General features: G+C 53.1%; 1 protein-coding gene across 8 annotated transcripts in view; it reads right to left on the reverse strand.

Annotated features, from left to right (window-relative positions):
- Positions 1-21,669, reverse strand: part of KAZN (kazrin, periplakin interacting protein) — a 1,230,044-nt gene that overhangs the window by 49,615 nt on the left and 1,158,760 nt on the right. For 6 of the 8 annotated variants that reach the window (XM_513047.8, XM_016936358.4, XM_063785892.1 and 3 more), the window contains 4 exons: positions 12,313-12,502; positions 8,193-8,323; positions 4,876-4,926; positions 2,775-2,898 (listed from right to left, as the gene is read on the reverse strand). In XM_513047.8, coding sequence (XP_513047.3) covers positions 2,775-2,898; positions 4,876-4,926; positions 8,193-8,323; positions 12,313-12,502 — 496 coding nt within the window. Of the gene's footprint in view, positions 1-369; positions 2,899-4,875; positions 4,927-6,005; positions 6,050-8,192; positions 8,324-12,312; positions 12,503-21,669 lie in introns of those variants that run through there. The other 2 variants (XM_063785909.1, XM_054662732.2) reach the window with 2 other exon arrangements.

Below are 21,669 nucleotides of genomic sequence, written 5' to 3' on the forward strand. Positions count from 1 at the left end.
CCCAAAGCACAGGCTCCTCCTGGGGCCTCTGGAAGGAGCTCAGGGGGAGAAGGAAGCAGACGAAAGCTGACTGGGGCCACTAAGCTCCACAACGCAGGGTGCCAGGTCGGGGGTGGTGCGTTTGGACCACAGGGTAGCCCTCCAAATTACAGTCAGGGCGGCAGAGGCGAGATGCTTCTGGGAGGCTACCCCGGCTCGGCCCCTCCAAGGGCCCCAAATCCAGCCAGCTTTCCTCGGCCCCTCCCATCCCCCCTCCCAGAACCCAGCCCTGGAAGTCCAAGGAGCAGGTCATGCCAGCCTGTGCCTCCCAGAGGGGCAGAGCCTCCCACCCGGAGCCAAATAGAAGCAATCAAATAACATAGAATTCGATCATATTTTAAAATAAGCTTTATTTAGATTTTTTTTTAATATTTTATATTTGCATCCATGCCTTCGAGAAACCTTTCCCACGGGAAAGGTTATTTTCGTCTAATGTTACCCATAACTCATTCGCTATTTGACGTACTTCTCTTAAATAAATCATCCTTTAGTAACTCTTAGAATTATCTCCTAATTTACAAAAACTGAAATGAAAAGGAACTACTAAATCATTAGCAGGAGTGGTTGCAATCTTATTTTCTTGTAAGTAAAGGGAAAATGATAAAAATCAACCGGAAAAGAAATTCATGGGCAAGAAAAGTATTTTCTAAAATCTGTCTCCGTAGAGAAAGATGCCAGCTTGGGTCGCTCCCCCTCACCCCTAGGCTCGGTTAAACAGTTTGGTCAAAGGAGGACAGAAAAGTCCTTATGAGGGCCTCTGCCTGCTTGCTGTTTGCTGACTTTTGGACCAGGTCAGAAGGAAAGTGTTGTTTGTTCTTGAGACTTTGGACACAATGTCCTATGCCTTCTGATAGAGATACTCTAGCATTTGAAAATCTCCTTGCTTCTTTTTAAGAGCTGAAAATGTCACCGTTAGCAGAAAGCACGACTACTGTTGTCTAGAGGTGTGGGTTGAGCTGTTAGTTGTTAAGGACGAGCAGAAGCAAAAGAATAAGGAAATTGAGTTTTAGGCCTTGGGCAGACCTAGCTGAACAGCTCACACATCCTCCGTCCCCCGGCATTAAAATACACACAGTTCCTTTGCTGGTGAAGCCTCTTTGGGGCCAACGCCACCCCCCACATAGGCAGATGTTCCTGCCAGCTCTTGTCTCCTGGGGTGGGTAGGCTCAGGCTGCTGTGACAAGTTGGGGGACAGAGTCCAAGGGATCCTGGGAGATTCTAAGTGTGGCTGATGGAACCAACCAGAATGGGGAGGGCGGAGGGCTCAGGGGCTGGACTCTGTGTCCCCACTGTGGCCCTCCTTTTGAAGTGGGTGCCTCTCCTAACAACACCTGCCTGGCCCACCTGCATCCTAAACCCAGGACAAGAAAGACACAGCTGCAGGGAGGAACAGAAGCTGCTGGAGGCCCCTCGGAGAACAGACTCAGGCCAGGGTCTCACTGATCGTACCCTTGGATGTGTGGCAGGCTGTCTTGCCCTGAACTCAACCTCTCTCAAAAGACAGACCCAAAGAAGGGGACCATGACTGTCAGCACTCTGCTCACTGAGGTCGTGTTCTGTATGTCAGATAAATAAATATATAGAGAAAGGCCTGGAGGGAGCTCTGGGTGGGAAGAAGGTGGAGGATCCTTTCATGCATGGGCAGGAGAATGGGAGAGACAGAGAGAGAGGGAGAGAGAAGAAAGAACAGAAAAAGCAAGCTTTGAAATCCAATGGTCCCTGGGTTCTGGCCACCCTAAACTACTTTGCACAGTTGGGTAGCAGCATGGTAACAGAACAGACAAGTCAACAGAGACACCCACCTCCCGCCCACCCCATGGAAAAATAGACATTCCAATATTTATGTAATAATTTAGATAGAATAAGTTTTCAGCATTTGTGCAAATAAATTAAATGAAACAGTTTTCTTTTTTTCTTTTTTTTCATAAAGAAAGAAACGGCAATGCAATTTAAAAACAGGTAGGCCGTTTAAAAGAGCCCGTTTGACCTCTGACAAACCCAGCCAAGACAAGGCCCCTTGGCCGGGCTCGCGAGTCTTTGTAGAGAGCAGAGCTTACCCTGACGACGATGGCGTTTTGTGGTTAAAGTGACTTGGGCGCACCCCCCAGGACAGGGTCTGGTCCCACACGTTCACACCAGGGGGGCGGGAGGGGGGACATCAAAAACAGACCACACCCTCTGCCAGACGGGCTCCAGGAGTAGCGGTTTGGACGAGGGACATTTACAAGCACAGAGTGCACAATAGTTTTGTTATTTACAAATACACAGCAGTCCTTCAAGTTTTCAAGTTTCATAAAAAGGAGGAGGGGAGGAGAAAGGGGGAAAAAAACAAAAACAAAAACAAACCGACGAACCAAACAAAAAGAAAAAAAAAGAAAAACCAAACACTGAAGAAAAATAATAAACCAGATTAACAACACAACTGTATCGCTCCAAAGACGACAGAGAGTTGACAGGTTCACACACGGTTTGCGGTATGTACATCAATTACAGAGGTGGCGACGCAGGGGAGAGAGGTTCACACTCGTGTTTTCGCTTGTTAGAGGCGCTTGGCCACACCCAGCACCCATGTGTGCCAGCGCACACGTGCACACGCACCCCACGCACGGCCACACGCGCACCCACGCTCGCTTGCACACACGCCCACACGCACAGACACGCCTGCGGGCAGCAGGCGCAGGGGAGCGCGTATCACCAGTCCGCGTCCTCCTCTATGTAATAATCAGGGGCGGTACCATCAAAGAGGCCGGGGTCGAGGGACTTCCGCTGCTTCCCTCTGGCGAAGACGCGGGAGATGGAGCCGAATCCCATCTTCTCTTTCTTCTTTTTCCGTTTTTGGTCTTCAAGATCCTCTAGTGACTGAGGAGTCAGGAGCCACGTGGAAGAGGGTGGGGGAGAAGAAGAAAGCCAAGCTTAGCTGGGGTGCAGACTGCAGTGGATGGGATCCGGGGTGGGGAAGGCCTCTCTGACCTTTAAGCCAGTGGGGTCAGGGACGGGCTGGGATGGCTGAGAAGCCACCTCCAGGGCTGGAATGCCAAGGTCAGCCCCTCATTCACTGAGCAAACAGGGACCAGTCACAGAACCTCTCAGGGACAACAGTAAGACCCTTCCAAGATTGCCACGAGGATGTTGCTAAAGAGAGGATAAAGACCCTGAGAACAGGCCAGGCACGGTGGCTCACACCTGTAATCCCAGCACTTTGGGAAGCCCAGGCGGGTGGATCACCTGGGGTCGGGAGTTCGAGACCAGCCTGGCAAACATGGTGAAACCCTGTCTCTACTAAAAATACAAAATTAGCCGGATGTGGTGATAGGCACCTGTCATCCCAGCTACTTGAGAGGCTAAGGCAGGAGAATCACTTGAACCCAGGAGGCGGAGGTTGTGGTGAGCCAGGATCGCGCCACTGCACTGCAGCCTGGGCGACAGAGTGAGACTCCGTCTCAAAAAAAGAAAAAAAAAAAAGAAAGAAAAAGACCCCAAGGACGGTGTCTGGTGTGCCACAGGCATTCAGTACAGTGAGCAGCTGTGGTCATTTGTACTATAATAATATTGTTATATAATAATATTGTTATATATAATAAATTCAATTTGCCCACAACTTTCAGGTGCTTCTTGAGGGCTTGTAGGAGGATGTCCACGTGCTCGGCCACTGCCTGTGGTCATGTCCACGATGCGAGGCCATAGGGAGGAAGGGCGGCCACAGGCCCTGTCTGCCGTGCCAGGGCACTAAGCACACAGTGACATGGGCAAGGGGGCCTGGGAGAGTCTGGAAAATGTGGAGGAGTCTGGAGCCTGCGTCAGCCGAGGGCAATGGCTTGGTACTTGCCCTGGACAGGAGACAGTATGGCCAGTGCGGGTTCCATTTCTGATCATGACTCTACCTGTGGAACCCTGGAAAGCACCCCAGCTGCTCTGAGACGTTTTCTTGTCTGTGACGTGGGAAAACATTATAAGATGATGGTGGTAAGGTCTACCCTGCCCTCCTGTTAGGGACACTACAGGCATCTGGGTGGTATCTGCAGGAGAGTTTTGCAAACTGCCAAGTGCTTCATACAAAGACATATGGTGGCATCATGTGTAACTGGGGTGGGGCTTAGACTAGACTCATGGTTCCCCAAACACTTAGGGATTTCCTGAATTCCAGGCCCCACCCTGTACCTGGTGGATCAGAATCTCTAGGGCAAATGGCCCAGGAATCTGCATTTGAACCACTTCCCTGGTGGTCTCCGTTGCGAATGGGTGGTGTGCAGACCCACAGGTGGGGAGCCCAGGACTAGAAAGGTGACTTCAGAGACCCCTGCAGACCCTCAAACTCATGTTGTTTGTCCTCCCTGCAGCCCCCTCCTCACTCTGATGACAGAATATTGAAAATGTTAAAAATGAATCAAGTTTCTAGCAGCACAAAAAACCCACTGCCTGGGCTATGAGCTTTTCAATAATAATGGGAATTTTATAGAGCTGGCTGCCAGGGTAAGCCATGGCCAGGGCATCAGGACGGAGGACATGTGTGCACTCAGCAGCTCCACAGCCCTGCAGGGCACAGGGCCAGGCGGGCCCAGGTGCTGAGACTGGCTCAGGCCCCAGCCCACCTGAGACTCCGGAAGTTGCATAAATCCTCTCCATCTTGGGTGTGCAGTATGGATGTGGGCTCAGCGGAAGTGGCATAAATCCTCTCCGCCTTGGGTGTGCGGCATGGATGTGGGCTCAGCGGAAGTGGCATAAATCCTCTCCGCCTTGGGTGTGCGGCATGGATGTGGGCTCAGGGGAACAGAGGGTGAAGTTGTAGTCAAGGTGGGGTGGAGGGAGGGTCCAAGTGGCCAGGGAGGGCACACCTACCTGTACAATAGGGTTGTGCAGGTTCTTCTGAACTGGGCCGGGACTGTCGCCCTGTAGCCAGAGGAGAAGAGGAAGATGAAACAGCAGAGACAGGTGACACAGGAGAGCAGAGGCGGCCCGTGCGGTGTGGGGCCTTCCGTGGAAGGATGCCATCTCTCAGGGGCCACCCTGCCTCTGCAGTGGGGAGCCCACCCCGCATCTCCTGAAGCAGATACCCCCAGATGGCTTATTGATGGGGCCTGGAGTTTCCCTAGAGGCCCTGGGGTCCTCTCCTGCCCAGTCTGGCCTCTCAACCCCCAACATCTTCTGACCAACAAATTAGCCACTCCAGGGCGTCTAAGTTCCTGTCCCAGTCTGTCCTCTGAGTTAGAGCTAGAGCTTGGTTAGACTTGGTGCTTTTCATAAAGAAATGTACTTTTATAGAAAAAGCACAAAATAGAGAATTTTGGGACAGAAACAAACTTGGGAGACCACGTAGCCTCTAGCTTCCCCCACAACCGACACAATGAATCTCTTAGTTTGCGCAGGGGCAGGCAGGACTCGTTAGCCCTATTCACAGATATCAAGAGAGGCAGCAGACAGTCCACTACCGTGGAGCTAATTGGATGCAGAGCTACAGCTCCAACTGGGGGCTGTCAGATTCCTCCTGGCACAGTGCTCCTTCCAGGCAGGAGCTCCAGAGTAACTGCACACTTGGTCCTGAGCTTTGGGCTGCCCCAGGAGGGGTCTGAACTCCTTCCCTTTTTCCTAGGGAGCCTCAGACAGGTCCCTAGGATGGGCAGGTAGGACATTTCCATTGTGTTGCCAGCCCTGCCTTACGTGGGTGTGGAGGGAACCCTTAATAGCCTACGGGTGTACAAAAGCCTTCACTGCATCCCAGAATCGGTCTGCCCTGTCTGGAGCCCACAGATCCTTTGGATCAAAACAGTCATTACTAGGGAGACTCCTGGTGGTTATTTCTGGAATTGCAAGCATAATGCCAAGGTCCGTCAACCTTCTCCAACCTCTCTATGCTGAGTTCCTACTTCTGCTCTAAATTAATGGCCAGAGTGTGAGAGGATGAGGCAGTCGTTAGTCCAGGCTGCACTATTCTTGCTGGTGGACGTCAGATGCCCAAGGCAAAGGGTTACCTGTAGCTATTTTTGGGCTCTTCCTGGCTTACCGGCATGCACACCTGTTGAGATGGGGGGATAAAAAGGGTTGAGGAAGTGAGGGAATTAATGAATGGTAGTTTAGTCTTTAGTCTCAAGGTTTGCAAACAGAATCCATTCTGAAGGCAGCTAAGATAGTTCCACTCTGGATAGGAACATCTTTGCCAAATCTATGGGTAAAGAGAATGGGGCCTGCTCACTGAAACGCCTGTATGCAGACAACTGGCTTATCAAAGCACCCATTTCCTGTCAGCAGGAATGTGCCAAGGCTACGGTGGGCAAAAGACTAGGACTGGGTCAAATGCAATTCAAGAGGCCTTTGGAGAACTCCTTCTGCAGAATGGGGTTTTTCCAGCAGCATTTCTGCTGCCAGAGTCCCCATGGGCCCACCACGAGAAGACAAAATACGGCCGTGGGGGGAAGGTATTCTCAACTGGGATGAGAATGGTGCAGGGACACTGCTGGCTGTAGGTATAACTCCACAGTGGTCCTCCAGGATCAGGGAATGGATGTCAGAGACCCCTCCAGTGGCCCACCTTCCTTGCCTTGGTTCTGTTAGTCAAGATAGCCTTTGTCACTAGGATTCTCTCCTGGGGACAAGAGAAGAACATACTGCTGCCTTAAAGCACCAGTATAAAACAGAGAATCCCGCCAGGTGCAATGGCTCATGTCTATAATCCCAGCACTTTGGGAGACTGAGGTGGGCAGGTCGCCTGAGGTCAGGAGTTCAAGACCAGCCTGGCCAACATGGTGAAATCTCATCTCTACTAAAAATACAAAAATTAGCCGGGTGTGGTGGCAGGCATCTGTAATGCCAGCTGCTCGGGAGGCTGAGGCAGGAGAATTGTTTGAGCCTGGAAGGTGTTGGTTGCAGTGAGCTGAGACCGCGTCACTGCACTCCAGCCTGGGTGACAAGAGTGAAACTCCATCACACACACATACGAATAAATAAAATAAAACAATAAAGAAGAGAATCCCAGGCCTGAGCAGGGCCTCAGGCTGCAAATGACCTTCCTACTCTGAGGAGGCCAGCTAAAGTCCCCGGGCCAGCAATCTCTGCCGCCCACCTCAGCAGACTGAGGCAGCTTCTCTGAAGTTCAGTCTTAGCTATTTTTATAAGCACTTTTCATTATTGTGGATTGAAAAAAATGGTTCCATAATTACGACTCATCTATAGGAAAGTGATTGATTTTTACACATTGATTTCCAAGCAACACTGTTATGTACATGCTTATTATTCATTCTAATAGCTTTTCAAGTTATTCTCTTGAGTTCTCCAGGTAGAGAATCATGTCACTGGCAAGTAATGGTTTTGTGCAATGTGTTCACCTCATTTCTTTTTTATTATCTATTTCGCTGGTTAATAAAGTGACATTAACTGAGTTTTGGAAAAAGCCGTCTCGTGCATTTGAGGATCTAACCCTATGATGTCTGTCTTCAGGATATGGCAGAGGGGAGCCTCTGCATTACCAACTGTGTGATAGAACAAAAATTCAAGGTGGTCCCCACACCCAGACCCCAATATTTCATGTTAGAGCCTCGACATGGCTTCCAACTGTCCTCAGAAGCTCAACCCACCTTCAATTTACTCCCTCACTGTTGCAGAGCCCATCTGTCTGCCCCACTAGTCATCAAGAGCTAGGCAGCTAGGGCCTTTGCCTCCTGGGAGCTGGTGCCCAGTATGCAATCAAAAAGTGTTTGATGAAATAAGCAAAGGAAACAAACTTAGACCATATTCACACGCCTCTCCAGAGGCAATTCATGCCAAGACTCCTGGGTCAGGATAGAGAGCTGGCTCTAAAGGGAAATGAGGAGGTGCTGGGGAGGCCCTGAGCTCTGGAAGGTAATGTGTGGGAGGAGAAGCCCACGGTCCCAGACAGGGCCCACTGGGGCAGAGTTCCAGGCTGTGCCTGCGGCCGACCCAGGCCCGCTTCCTCTGGATTCTCCTCACCCTCCCGGACACAAGGAGCAAACGGGCCTCATTCCTTTTTCTCCCCACATCCATCGCTTCTTGCAAAAGGAAAGAACAGAACAGGAAATGCATTCGCCAGAGTGCTCCCTGGGTGGACGAGAGGAAACAGCGAGTATGGCTTCACCCCGCCACCCCCGCCCCTGCAGTTTCTGGGCAGGGCCCAGGGGCCCAGGCCCCGCTGCTGCTGGCCTTACGTTGCAGAGGGAGTGTGTCCGGTGTCGAGGGGAGTTGATGTCGCTCGGTGTGGACGACCGGTCGCCTTCGGCGGCAGATGCGTCGGAGATGACAGAGGGCTGCCGGGAGTGGCAGGGGCTCACCCTGACCGCTGGAAAGCAGGGACAGCTGGTGAGTGAGGGATGGAGGGAACGTCCTCGCCTGTGCTGCCTTGGTGGTTATTCCACCCAACACCCCCGTTCTACAGATGGGAACACTGAGGTGTAGAGAAGGGAAGAGACTTGCCTGGTTCTCCAACCCCCTACTCCACAGCTCCACACGTTCCCATAGAGCAGCTGCTGGGAAGAACCTCCCATAGCCTCTGGATCCAATGAACCCTCCTCCACCAGCGTGAACGAGGAGAAGACATGGAAGTTTTCAAGTCTTCTCATTCCAAATTCAAGTCTCCTCGTTTCCAAGTCCAATACAGGAAAGTGCTTGATGTTTATAAATTCATTTCTAAGGAGCACCGTGATGCATTAACACTTGAGTACTCTGTGACTCCGCTCACATGCTCCCACCACCTGGACATTCCTAGACCTGGTGCAATCCTAACCACTGCCCCAAATCGGTTTCCCAAATGAGAAACCTAAAGGCCACCACCACTTTCTCTCTTTCCCCCATATCCCACATCCAATCGGCAGCAGCAGCTCCAAAACATTGCCCCAAATCTGCCTGCTTCTCTCCCACTGCATTGCCACCACTGACTCTCACCTGGAAGACCACGAGGCCTCCCGGTGGGTCGCGCTGACTCCACTCTACACACCAGAGCATGGGCCACCGGCCAGCATCTCATCTCTCTTCCTCCTGGCCTCCGAGGTGGCCTGATGTGCCACGGCCCTGCCTACCCCAGCAGCCTCGGCTAGAGCCACATCAGCCTTCTGACTGCCTGAGACAGGCCATGTCCCCCTGCCTTGGTCTCTGCCATTCCTGTTGCCCATCAGGGGCACTGTCGTCCTCCAGGTCTCAGCCTGTCCCAGGAGGCCTTCCCCAGTAATCAGCTCTCCCTACCCTGTCTTGTTGGTTCTTATCAAAGTGCTTGCTTTTGGCTGGGCATGGTGGCTCATGCCTGTAGCCTCAGCACTTCGGGAGGCGGAAGAGGGAGGACTGCTTGAGCCCAGGACTTCGAAACCAGCATGGGCAACACAGCAAGACTCCATCTCTCAAAAAAAAAAAAAAAAAAAAGTGTCTGTTTTCTGTTGATTTCTCTCCTTGTGCTAATTACAATCTGTCATCGTTCTGCTTGTTACTTATTTATTTATTTTTGAGACAGAGTCTTGCTCTGTTGCCCAGGCTGGAGTGCAGTGGTGTGTTCTTTGCTCGCCACAACCTCCGCTTCCCGGGTTCAAGCGATTCTCCTGCCTCAGCCTCCCGAGTAGCTGGGATTACAGGCATCTGCCACCACCAAGTCCAGCGAATTTTTGTATTTTTGGTAGAGACGGGGTTTCACTATGCTGGCCAGGCTGGTCTCGAACTCCTGACCTCCTGATCTGTCCACCTCAGCCTCCCAAAGTGCTGGGATTACAGGCGTGAGCCACTGCATCCGGCCTGCTTGTTATTTAATAGTATATTTACATATCATATCTGTACACTGACAACATCCGCTCTGTGAGGGCAGGTACCCTGGGTGTCTTATCCTGTTGAATCCCAGAGCTCATGGTGCCTGGCACATAATAGGTACTCAATAAATAGTGGTTGAATGGAAGGTCCAGACCAGAAGCCACAGCTCAGAAGCCCTTCCAAGTCCCCAGCAGGTTGCTCCCCTGTCTGCAGGCATTGGCACTGGATGGAGAAAGCATCTTTTGTTTGACAAGACTGGCTAAGCACCTACTATGTGCAGGCGGCATGCCAGCAGGAGGGGTTGCATTCCTGCAAAAGACAGTCCTTGCCACTAATGGCCATATGCTCTAATACAGAAGATGGGTGGCTGAAGGAGCCCTGGCTTTGGAGTCAATTCCAATCTGGGTGAGTTTACCCTACAGGCTGTGTGACCTTGGGCATCCTCCCTAGCCCCTCTGAGCCAGGTTTGTTATGTGTAACATGGGGATGGATGCCAGTGGTACCAATCCCAGACAGTAGCCACATGTATGATGAGCCTACCACAGTGCCAGGCACTGGACAGATGGGAGGAGTCATGTGACAAATGCATCAACAGCAAACCCGAGGTAGGGTAAGAGGTGCTCTGACGCAGGTGAGCACCCAACTTTACAGGAGCATAGAGGACACAGGGGAGAGAGCACGGAAGGCTTCCTGGATGAGGGGGTGTCTGATAAAATGCATGGAGATGGTTGTATGTGAGGCAGATACTGTGGAGGAGGAAGGGCCCAGAGGGCAGATCCACCAGCCTGTCCAAGCTTTCCCAGACCAGAGCCAGCTCCATTGAGGAGAGGCCCTGCAGAGGCAGACGAGGATGACCAGGAGTCTGCTGCCCCCATGTGATTCAGAAACTGCCCAAGCCCTGTCTGCCTTCACATTGCACATCTGCCCTGCAGAGGCAGACGAGGATGACCAGGAGTCTGCTGCCCCCATGTGATTCAGAAACTGCCCAAGCCCTGTCTGCCTTCACATTGCACCTCTGCCCTCCTGCTGCCCTGGGGCTGGACCCAAAGCCAGGACAGCTGGCTGCATGGCTGGGCTGTGAGACTCTGAACAAGTGGTGGCCCTCTCTGGATCTCAGTTTCCCTGCCTGACGAGGATGCTGGCCCCGAGCAGTTTTATTATAAGCTCTTCCACCTCTGAGTTGAGGCTTTGAAGGCCAGAGCTGCCCACCCTTACCCCAAAAAAGTCACACCACCTTGGGTCAGACAGTGAAGGGAGGGCTGCTATCCCACTCAGTGGGAAGGGAAGACTCTGAATTTGCTTACTGTCTGGGTTCTCAAAGTCCCCTGTGTCACCTATCAATGATGACAACAATGGTGATGATGATGATGATAATGAGAATAGCAGCTAATATTTACCCAGCTCTGACCATGATCCCAGCCCCATTCCCGCAGTTTTACACATTTCATCTTCACGACAGCCCCATGAAGTAGGTGAAGGAAGTCTCAGCAAACACCTTTAACGTACGTTGTGTGCTAAGAGCCTAATGCCCCTTTTACACATGAGGAAACTGAGGACCCTGGCCTAGGTCATGGGTCATGCCTCTAGTAAGCAGCAGGGCCAGAGTTGAACCCAGCAGTCTGCATCCAGGGCCTATGCCCCTTCGTCCCAATGACTCACCTACACTCCCCCATCTGTACCCTTGACAGGCAATAGCAGGGTCTGCTGGCATCTCCCTGATCAGCCTGCCAGGCCCTTATAGGTCAGGGCTGTGTCTGACTCATCTCCTGCAGCTCCAACAGCCAGCCCAGCCTGCAGCCTTCACAGTGACCAGCTCTTACCTCTGGTGCATTGGCTGATGCTGGATGCCTGTTCCCAACTTGCATCTATCACATAAGGGCAACTACTTGCAGAAGGGACAGAGAACAGAGCAAGGTGGCCTGCAGACGTGCAACAGGACAGCGAGAAGTTTGGAGCCTGTTCCATGGGCAGTAGGTGCAGATGCTGTCCAGAGGCCGGACTTCCCTGCTGAGTGCCTGGAGCAAACACCTGTGACATTGACATCAGCCCCTCTTGGATGCCCTGTGATTGGCCAGAGCTGTCAATCGAGGAGTTCTGCTGCCTCCCCTGCCAAAGGATGCCCATGTGATTCTGATGTGGCCAATCAGAGTCTTTCTTTGGGATTTGCTACGGACACAGGGGGAAGAGATAGTTTTTCTTTCTTAAGACTTGAGCTGTGAGGGTCTTAAACATCTGGAACTGCAGGGGACTATTTTACTTTCTTGCTGAAAGAGACAGCCTGAAGATGAGGCCAAAAGGAGGTGGGCAGAGCTAAGAGATGGAGAGACGGTCAGAGGGACCCAGATAGTGTTTGAACCTCTGGATCCAGCTATGCCTGCTGTCCATCTCTTAGATTTGTTAGTTACATGAGCCCAAGGTCTCTGTCCCACACCCCCTAAGCTGCTGTAGTATGAACAAAGCAGCTGCCTCTCCCACTGGGTCAGATGGCCTCCTGTGAAGCCCCTCGAAGTCGTGGCGGAGCCAGGCCAGGGCAGGACTCACCTTGCCGGTCCGCAGGGTGAGGGGGGTGTGAGTGGTAGAGAGTCTGTTGACTCTGCCGGATGGCTGCGGTCAGCGGGAGGTCCGCCTGCACCACCCACTCCTGGTTGCCGTTGAGCACCGTCTCACCCGGCATGGCGAGGGAATGCCGCTTGGGGACGTCCTTGGTCAGCGTAGCTAAGGACTGTTTGGCCTGGAGAGAGCAAGAAGACAGGAAGAAGAAGTCATGATCAAGGGGACCTCTTGGCCAGCTGCTTGGCACCACCCACTGCCATGGGGAGAAAGCCTGGATCCTCTGCACCGGGTATTGCTGGCTCGGCATCGAGCGTCAATTGGTAAGTCAAGCGCCTGCTCCGCAGCCGTGTGAGGGAGGAACTGTTGTTCTCCCCATTAGACAGCTGGAGGCGCGAAGGCACGGAGAGGTGTGGAGCCTGCCTTGGGATCCCACAGCTCAGAAGTGGCAGAGCCAGGATCAAATCCAGACAGAGACCAAGCTCCAAAGAACTGTGCCAGGGCCTGGCCACCTGGTCACACAACTCTAGGGGGCACTGCTTACATAAACATGGTCCCTCTTGGTCTCCCCATCTTATATAGTGGGATCCTAAAGTTCAGAATGGTGGAGTAATTTGCTCAAGGTCACACAACAAGTAGAAGAAGTGGAGTTTGAACCCAGTTCTGTCTGACTTTTGTCACATGGACGCATTTGTGTCAAGTTAACTCACCCGAGAGCTAACCTGGGGGTTACCCCCTAAGAGCAAAGTGAGACCAGAAATAGAGGGGTTCCAAGAACACTCCTTTTTTTTGTTTTGTTTGGAGATGGAGTTTCACTCTGTTGCCCAGACTGGAGTGCAGTGGCTCAGCTCACTGCAACCTCCGCCTCCCGGGCTCAAGCAATTCTCCTGCCTCAACCTCACGTGTAGCTAGGATTACAGGCATGTGCCACCATGCCTGGCTAATTTTTGTATTTTTAGTAGAGATGGGGTTTCACCATGTTGGCCAGGCTGGTCTTGAACTCCTGACCTCAAGTGATCCACCTGCCTCGGCCTCCCAAAGTGCTGGGAATACAGGTGTGAGCCACTGCGCCCGGCCCCAGGAACACTCTTACCACCCATTCTTTTGGATTCTCCAGGGACTAGCCAGGATTCAAGTCCGATTGTAAGAAAAAGGTGTTTTGGCTCCCATTAGTTTAACTCCTTGCAAGATTGAAGGCTGCTTCTTCTCCCTTTCACAAGGTTTTGCCAGAGAAGAGCCATGTGCACCTTCTGCAGAACTAGCAAGGAGATGGGCAGGTGCACGATCAGCCTACACGACTAGCTCCTTCTTGAATGCAGGCTGGGGACAGGCAGATCCTAGGCCCAGCTCTCAGGAGCCCACGCCAAGAACATGTAGGACAGGAGGGAGCCCAGGGACAGGTGTGAGGCTGAGCTGGGGCCGGGAGGCCGCCTCGACTGGCCACACAGGTCTTCCTTTCTCTGCCCAGTGTCTGAGACCTCTTTCAGCTGTGTTATCTTCCCCTAGAATATCTGGGGTTTTACTAGAAGTGATCTCAAATTCTTTTGGGGAGAAAAACGGCAAGTACTAGAAATGTGCTACTGCATATTATTTTCTTCTTCTTCTTCTTCTTCTTTTTTTTTTTTTGAGATGGAGTCTCACTCTGTTGCCCAGGCCGGAGTGCAGTGGCGCGATCTCGGTTTACTGCAACCTCCACCTCCCACGCTCAAGCAATTCTCCTGCCTCAGTCTCCTGAGTAGCTGGGATTACAGGCGCCTGCCACCATGCCCAGCTAATTTTTTTGTATTTTTGGTAGAGACAGGGTGGCACCATGTTGGCCAGGCTGATCTCAAACTCCTGACCTCAAGTGATCCACCCGCCTTGGCCTCTCAAAGTGTTAATGCACATTCTTTTCATCACAGTCATTTTCTACTTCTGATTGGCTCTGGGGGCTCATGACAGGGCAGAGGAGACAGGGAGAGGCCCAGGGGTCCCCTGCACTGAGGTTTTGGGTGAACATGGACGTTTCCGGGGTAGCTACAGATGGCAGGGCCACTGTGAGTGCTGGCTTTGCCTCTCATGTGAACACAGATTAACAACAACAAAAAAATCCATCTAATCTCTCCACAACCTTTCTAACCTTGCCCCAGGCCTGGAGTTCTTCCTGGCAGAGCAGGGATTCTTGAGAAAGGGTCCCACCAAGAAACGGACAGTCCTTGGCCTAATGCCTGATGCACTTTCATCACATCAACCACCTGTGTTATTTTAGACAAGTCACTCCCTCCTCTGAGCCTCAGTTTCCCCATCTGTATAGTGAAAAGCCTGGACCAAGTGATCTTCAGGGCTCCTTCCAGCTCGGACACCCTAGAAGTCTGTGAAATCACTTCCCTCCCACTGCCAGCTTCCAGGGAATAGAAATCCATACCGCAGAGGCTAAGCTGAGGGTGTCAGCCTTGCCCCCCCAACCTGGCTTGCTCCTGCTCTGGCCGAGAAAACCACCTGTGCTCTGCCACCCTCACACGCTCTGTGCAACAGTGCTGGGTTGCAGGTAGGGAGTTCGGGATTATCTGTGCTCAACAGGTAAGAAACCAAAACTCAGAGAGGTTTAGTGACTTCTTCAGTGGGCACAACATCCAACCTGGGTACCAAACCCTGGTGTCTGACTGGGAGCACAGTGTGGTTTCCCTTAAGCCCACATTCCTGTGGGGCAAGAAAACAACCAGCACAAATGATGTGGGCCAGTTCTGTCTGCTCACCAGAGTCCCCAGCACCTGGCCTGGGGCTCAGCACATCCAGGATGCATGCTGTAAGAACCTGCAGGATAAACGGAAGCAGGTCGCTGCTTCACAGAGCCTTTGTTGTGTTGATGGCTCAGGGAACAGCTCTGTTGTCCTACTGCAAGAACAATGGGGTAACTTTTTTGTTTAAGGAAGGAGTGAAGCTGGGTGTGTCTCAAGCCTCTGTACACCTGCAGCAGACCCAGCATCACGGAGACCCACACTTCCTGAACCACCACACCCAGCCCAGGTGAGTCGGTGGCGGCACCTGCCTTCCCTCCAGGTGTGCCTGCACACAGCCTCCTGGCCCTCCACACTGCTACACTCGCAGTCTTAGGGGGATGCCCCACTCCCTTGCTTCCACCTGCCCAGTCCATCTGGCTGCCCAGAAAGTGCGACTCGGGAGAAATAAGCACCCAGGCTGGTCTGCCATCATGCGGGAATGAACCCTCAGCTCCCCCTCCTGTAAACACTCCCAGCCACAAGCATAGGAAGCATAGGATTGTACAAGCCAGCCCCTGAAACAGGCAGCCCTTGGAGGGAGCACGGGAAGGAGTGAGGAAGAGGCCTGGGTGGGGTGGCTCTCCCGAACCCATCGGCCTCCTTCTCCCAGGTGGGCTCTCATCTCTGTCTGGGCCTGGGAGTGGCATCTCCCATCTCAGTAGGCAGCTTGACATCCTTGCTACATGACAATTGGGAGGTCCCCTACGGTTGGTCCTTCAGAATGGGGTGGCTGTACCTGTGAGTTCTGAAGCACAAGGATAAACTGTCCACTCTGCCCACTCAGGATTGTAAGCTTCCAAGGCAGAGCTACAATGGAGAGGAACTGCAGATGACGCGTGTGAAGTCTCATCTAAAATACACGCACCTGCTTTCACACCCACGTACCCATACACATGCACATACACACATACACACATGCACACACATATACACATGCACACACATACACACACAATACACACATGCATATACACACATATACACATGTATATGAACTGATATGGTTTGGCTGCGTCCCCATCCAAATCTCATCTTGAATTATAAGCTCCCATAATCCCCACGTGTCATGGGAGGGACCTGGTGGGAGGTAATTGAATCATAGGGACAGGTTTTTCCTGTGCTGTTCTTGTGATGGTAAATAAGTCTCCTGAGATCTGATGGTTTTATAAAAGGCGGTTCCCCTGCACATGCTCTCTCGCCTGCCACCATGTAAGACGTACCTTTGCTCCTCCTTCACCTTTCACTGTGATTGTGAGGCCTCCCCAGCCATGTGGAACTGTGAGTCCATTAAGCCTCCCTTTCTTTAAAAATTACCCAGTCTCGGGTATGTCTTTATCAGCAGCATGAGAAGAGACTAACACACACACACACATACACACACATACACACACACACATGCATTAGATCCTCTCCTGTGGCAATTGACACATTTCTCTGACTAATCTCTTCCACTAAATGCAATTTAATGCTGGGAACTCCCCTTGGGTTCTGACTCTTCTCTTCTCCTCTCTGAGCCTCCAGCCTCTTCCAAGCACTCAGAACTTGGAAAGTCAAGCTCCTGGGAATTGTTAACTTGACACAAATGCGTCCATTTGCCAAAAGTCAGCCAGAACTAGTTTCAAACTCCATTTCTCCCACTTAACTTGCTGTGTAACCTTGAGCAAATTACTCCACCATTCTGAACTTCAAGGTCCCACAATATAAGATGGTGAAACCAAGAGGGACCATGTTTATGTAAGCAGCACCCTCTGGAGTTGTGTGATGAGGTGGCCAGGCCCTGGCACAGTTCTTCGGAGCTTGGGCTCTGTCTGGATTTGGTTCTGGCTCTGCCACTCTGAGCTGTGGGATCCCAAGGTAGGCTCGACACCTCTCCGTGCCTTCGTTCCTCCAGCTGTCTAACGGGGATAATGACAGTTCCTCCCTCACATGGTTGCTAGGGAAAGTGCTTGGTCCAGGGTAAAAATACCCAACAAATATTAGCGATTGTTATTAAAGAGTCTCTATTTCACAAGCAGGGATGATGTGAGGAGTAATTCACACCAGGGTCAAGGATCCGGTCTGGCCCACTGTCTCAGAGCAGCCATAGTGCTCAGTTAGGATTACTTATGCGCTCCCTGAGCCTGGGCAGTGAGACCCATGAGGCGGGAAGGGGAGATGGCAGCACAGGGCCCTGCCCTCACCCGCCTTTTGGCTGGGGCCAATGGCAGTTCCTGTTAACCAGGAGGGCCTTAGGTTCCGCTGATCCGGAGGCCACAATGCACCCATCACATCTCCCACATCAGAGAGCAAGTCTGGCCCTGCAGGCATGCTGTGCCCAGAAACCGAATCCTCTACCGGGTCCTTCAGCAGATGAGTGCTTGTCTAGGGAATGTTTCTCTGGGGTAAAGACTGGGAGGATCCCGAGGCAGGAGCCTCTGAGCAGACACCGGAAGGCTGGTGCTCCTGTGCGGATGGCACACTGCGCCAAATGGGCACTGAGCGGGCACAAGGCCACCTTCTTCCCGTGCTTCATAAACACACTCTGTGGCACAGCTAAGTTCTTCTCCTTGGGGGGAAGCCGGCTGGGACCCTCTTTCACAGATCTCAGGGGTACGGGTGGGAGCAGGTCCAGCAGGGAGGCACCGGTGTGAGCTGATGAGGCAAATATGGGTCACAACACCAAGGACCAATGACCAAGGACCAAAGACCAAGGACCAATGCAGGCTCGGCTGTGGAGGGGAGGCTCCTGTGGGGGCAACGACAGGCGTGGCTCAGGTGGGCTCGGGATTGGGCAGACCCTGACCTCATGCAGGGCGGCAGGCCCCCCACCACTCCGGGTTCAGACCCAGCCTAGGAACTGGCTTGGCAAGGGCTGGTCCAAATGATCCAAGAAGGCGGTGGCCAGGGGCCTGGAGGTGGCACATTTGGGGCAGACTGCTTTTGTTGCAGCTGAGAACGGGCACAAGGGACATAGACTCAGAGCGTGGCCATTAAAAATAAACCTGAGGCTTGGCCAAACCCTCCTGCTTCTCCGCCCGCTCATCCCTCACAGTCCCTGCCTCTCCTCTGGGCCTGTGGTGGCTGTCGTTTTTACAGATGAGGAAACTGAGGCAGGAAAAGGTTAAAGGTGACATGTGTGAGGTCAAATACTGATGAGTGGAACAGGCATGAGAATCCATGCTTCCTCCTCCCCAGTGGGGTCTGAGGACAGGGTGGCTCTAGAGCAACCTCAGCACAGAGCTGTGAATGCTGACCGAGTTCTGCGGCGTGCCTGCCTGATTCACCCACTGCCTCATTTCCCTGCACTGTCACTCTAGGGGGAAGGTTCTATTCTATTCTATTCTATTCCATTCTATTCTATTATTCTATTGAGATGGAGACTACTCTACTGTACTCTACTGTACTGTACTCTACTCTACTCTACTCTGATGGAGTCTCACTCTGTCATCCAGGCTGGAGTGCAATGGTGTGATCTCAGCTCACCACAACCCTCCTGGGTTCAAGCGATTCTCCTGCCTCAGCCTCCAGAGTAGCTGGGATTACAGGCACCCGCCATCATGCCTGGCTAATTTTTGTATTTTTAGTAGAGACAGGTTTCACCATGTTGGCCAACCTAGTCTTGAACTCCTGACCTCAGGTGATCCACCTGCCTCGGCCTCCCCAAAGTGCTGGGATTACAGGTGTGCACCATCACACCTGGCCTATAGTTCTGATTTTATACAGGAGGAAACTGAGGCTCAGAAAGGTTAAGTCCCTTGTCAAGGGTCACGCAGACAGAAAATAACAGGACCCAAACTGGGACTCTGCTAGACTCAAACAGCCCAGGCCCAGACAGATAGGAACGTCTGATTCTTGCAAAATGTCCTACTTGATGGAGGGGTGCTTCCAGTCTGGGGTGATTCTGCACTCCAGGGGACATCTGGCCACGTCTGGAGTCTACTGCTGTGACACTGGGGGGCTGGGGTGGGGGGGGGGTGCTGCTGGCATCTGGTGGGTGGAGGCCAGGGAAGCTGCCACACACCCTACAGAGCACAGGGCAGCCCCACCACTGTTATGTGGCCCCAAACGTCTATGGTGCCCTTGTTTACAGAGAGCACCGTAATCTGAAGAGCATTTCCCGTGCTGGAGAAGCCGCGCTCGTCGGCAGCGAGGTCCGTGTGAGCTGGGCTCCCGGGGACAGGACCAGTGTGTGGGGGATGCCCATGGTCTCAGGAGCAGGCAGCCCTGTCTCCCCGCCCCACATGTGACTAGGGAGGCTGGTGGGAAAGGCCTGTGGACTGAGGGAAGGCTGGTAAGGGAGCTGCCTCCTTCAGGCCATGGCTGGACTCCCGTCAAAAGCCTCCCCAGCAAAGCCGTCACCCCATGGAGTACAGGGTCGCCTGATCTCCAGCTCTGAAACCGTAAGAATACAGACCTCACTGGAGTGACTGCGCATGAAGACGGGGTGCTTTTTGGGGAGATGCAACTGTTCTGGAATTAGACAGCAGTGGTGGCTGCACAATGTTGTCAACATGCTAAAAGCCACTGAACGGCATGACCGACGACCCAGGACCAACGACCCAGGACCAACGACCCAGGACCAACGACCAAGGACCAACGACCCAGGACCAACGACCCAGGACCAACAACGACCCAGGACCAACAACGACCCAGGACCAGCGACCCAGGACCAACGACCCAGGACCAACGACCAAGGATCAACGCTGGCTCTGGCCATGGAGGGGAGGCTCCTGCGGGGGCAACGGTAGGCTCATGTGGGCTCGGGCCTTGACATTCTAAGTTGATAAACAATATTTTACACATACACACACACACACACACATACACACACATGAGGTCCCATGGGGCCAGTGTGGTTACAGAGAAGTTGCTGTGTGGGTGGTAATGCCTGGTTCAATCAGGATTTAACAGGAAATGCCCCCAGCAAGGGTGGATGGCTGGGCAGGCCTCAGGGTGCCCACCTTCATTGCTAAATGCCAATAGAGGGCTTTGCTTCTTGGGAAACGTCTGCAGAAGCAAATGTCTTTTTAGCTTTTCCCCAAGTGAAGCAGCGAAGAGGGTGTGTGGGGCGGCCCAGAGTTGGCTCCTCAGGACACGGGGGGAGGGACGATGCCTGGATCCTGACGGGCTGCTCACCCCTCACTTGGCACCAGCCTGGGCTCTTTCCCCAATACCTGCTTTCCCAGTGGCCTCAGTGTCACTGGCAGGTGTGAGCTTTGCCACCTCTGTGGCAGCACCTCAGGGTCACTTAGGAAACTGCCCAGCACCAGCGGCTACAGCCAGGACCCCTGGGTAAGGGGCTAGTAAGTGGCCCAAGATGGGCCACAGGGCACACTGCATGGACCTCACAGAGGTAAGATTTCATCAGAAGACAAAAGGGACATGTTCGTCCCCCAGCTGCAGGGGCTGCTGAGTGCACCATCCCCCCGGGCCTGGCTCCCCACCTCCGCAGCTGGGGGGCTTCTTTTTTTTTTTGAGATGGGGTTTCTCTCTGTTGCCCAGGCTGGAGTGCAGTGGTGCGATTTTGGCTCACTGCAACCTCTGCCTTCTGGGTTCAAGCGATTGTCCTGCCTCAGCCTCCCGAGGAGCTGGGATTACAGCTGCGTGCCACCACGTCCAGCTAATTTTTGTATTTTCAGTTGAATCAGGGTTTCGCCATGTTGGCCAGGGTGGTCTCAAACTCCTGACCTCAAGTCATCTGCCCGCTTTGGCCTCCCAAAGCCAAAAGATTACAGGCACGAGACACCACGCCCGGCCTGCAGCTGCCGTGGCTTCTGCCATTGCTAAGCTGCGCCCTCCACCTCCCCACTGCACGTGTGGACCCTGACTTCCTTCCAACCCACCCTCTATGCTTCCACTGGCAGAGCAGAGCTGCTTTCTGTTGCTTGCAACCCAGGACTTAAGGCACCCCCCGAGGAAGGGTCAGCTGTGCAGTGGGGGAGCTGGGCCTGCAGGCAACACAGCCTGGCGGTGAAACTTTAGGCATGGTGGGCAATGGAGGGAACCTGCATTCAGGTGGACACCCCAACAAGACTGGGGCCATCACAGCTCCTCGTGAAGCCCCTTCTCTCTGCCTCCAAGCCCTGGGTAGATAATGCCTGTGCTGTTAACATGAACATAAACCAATCAACCTGAGTTGCCAACATTCACACGGGCAGATGCATCTGATGCCTGCCAGAAGGAGGCCAGAAGCTGAGTTTTCTTGGCCAGAGCGGAAACAGGCTGAGTGTCCAGACACAGTGGGAGTGGAAGCCAGGGTGAGCTGGTTTCTAGGCCAGAAAGACCCAGGGAGTCCTCGGATGCCTAAGGCCAGGACTCCAAGGGAGGAAGACATAACTGTCTGTCCACAAGGCATGAGAAAGACCTGGGAGAACAGGGGCCTTTTCCTGGCCTGCAAGTTCAAAGGTTTCTTTCTGGGCTGCACGTAGCAGCAGGGCCTCCAGTATTATCAACCCCACTGGTGGGAACCCCCTGGACCCCAGAAGTCCCTGCAGCCGCAGTTTTTTCCTGCCCAGCAGTTCTCACCACTAGGGGTCAGCATTGGACAAGGAGACCTAGGCTAGGCCCAGGGATCCTGCCCCGGCCTGTCCTGGGGCCTGGTCCTTAGTAA

This window comes from Pan troglodytes, chromosome 1 (assembly GCF_028858775.2).
Source record: "Pan troglodytes isolate AG18354 chromosome 1, NHGRI_mPanTro3-v2.0_pri, whole genome shotgun sequence".
Taxonomy (NCBI): Eukaryota; Metazoa; Chordata; class Mammalia; order Primates; family Hominidae; genus Pan; species Pan troglodytes.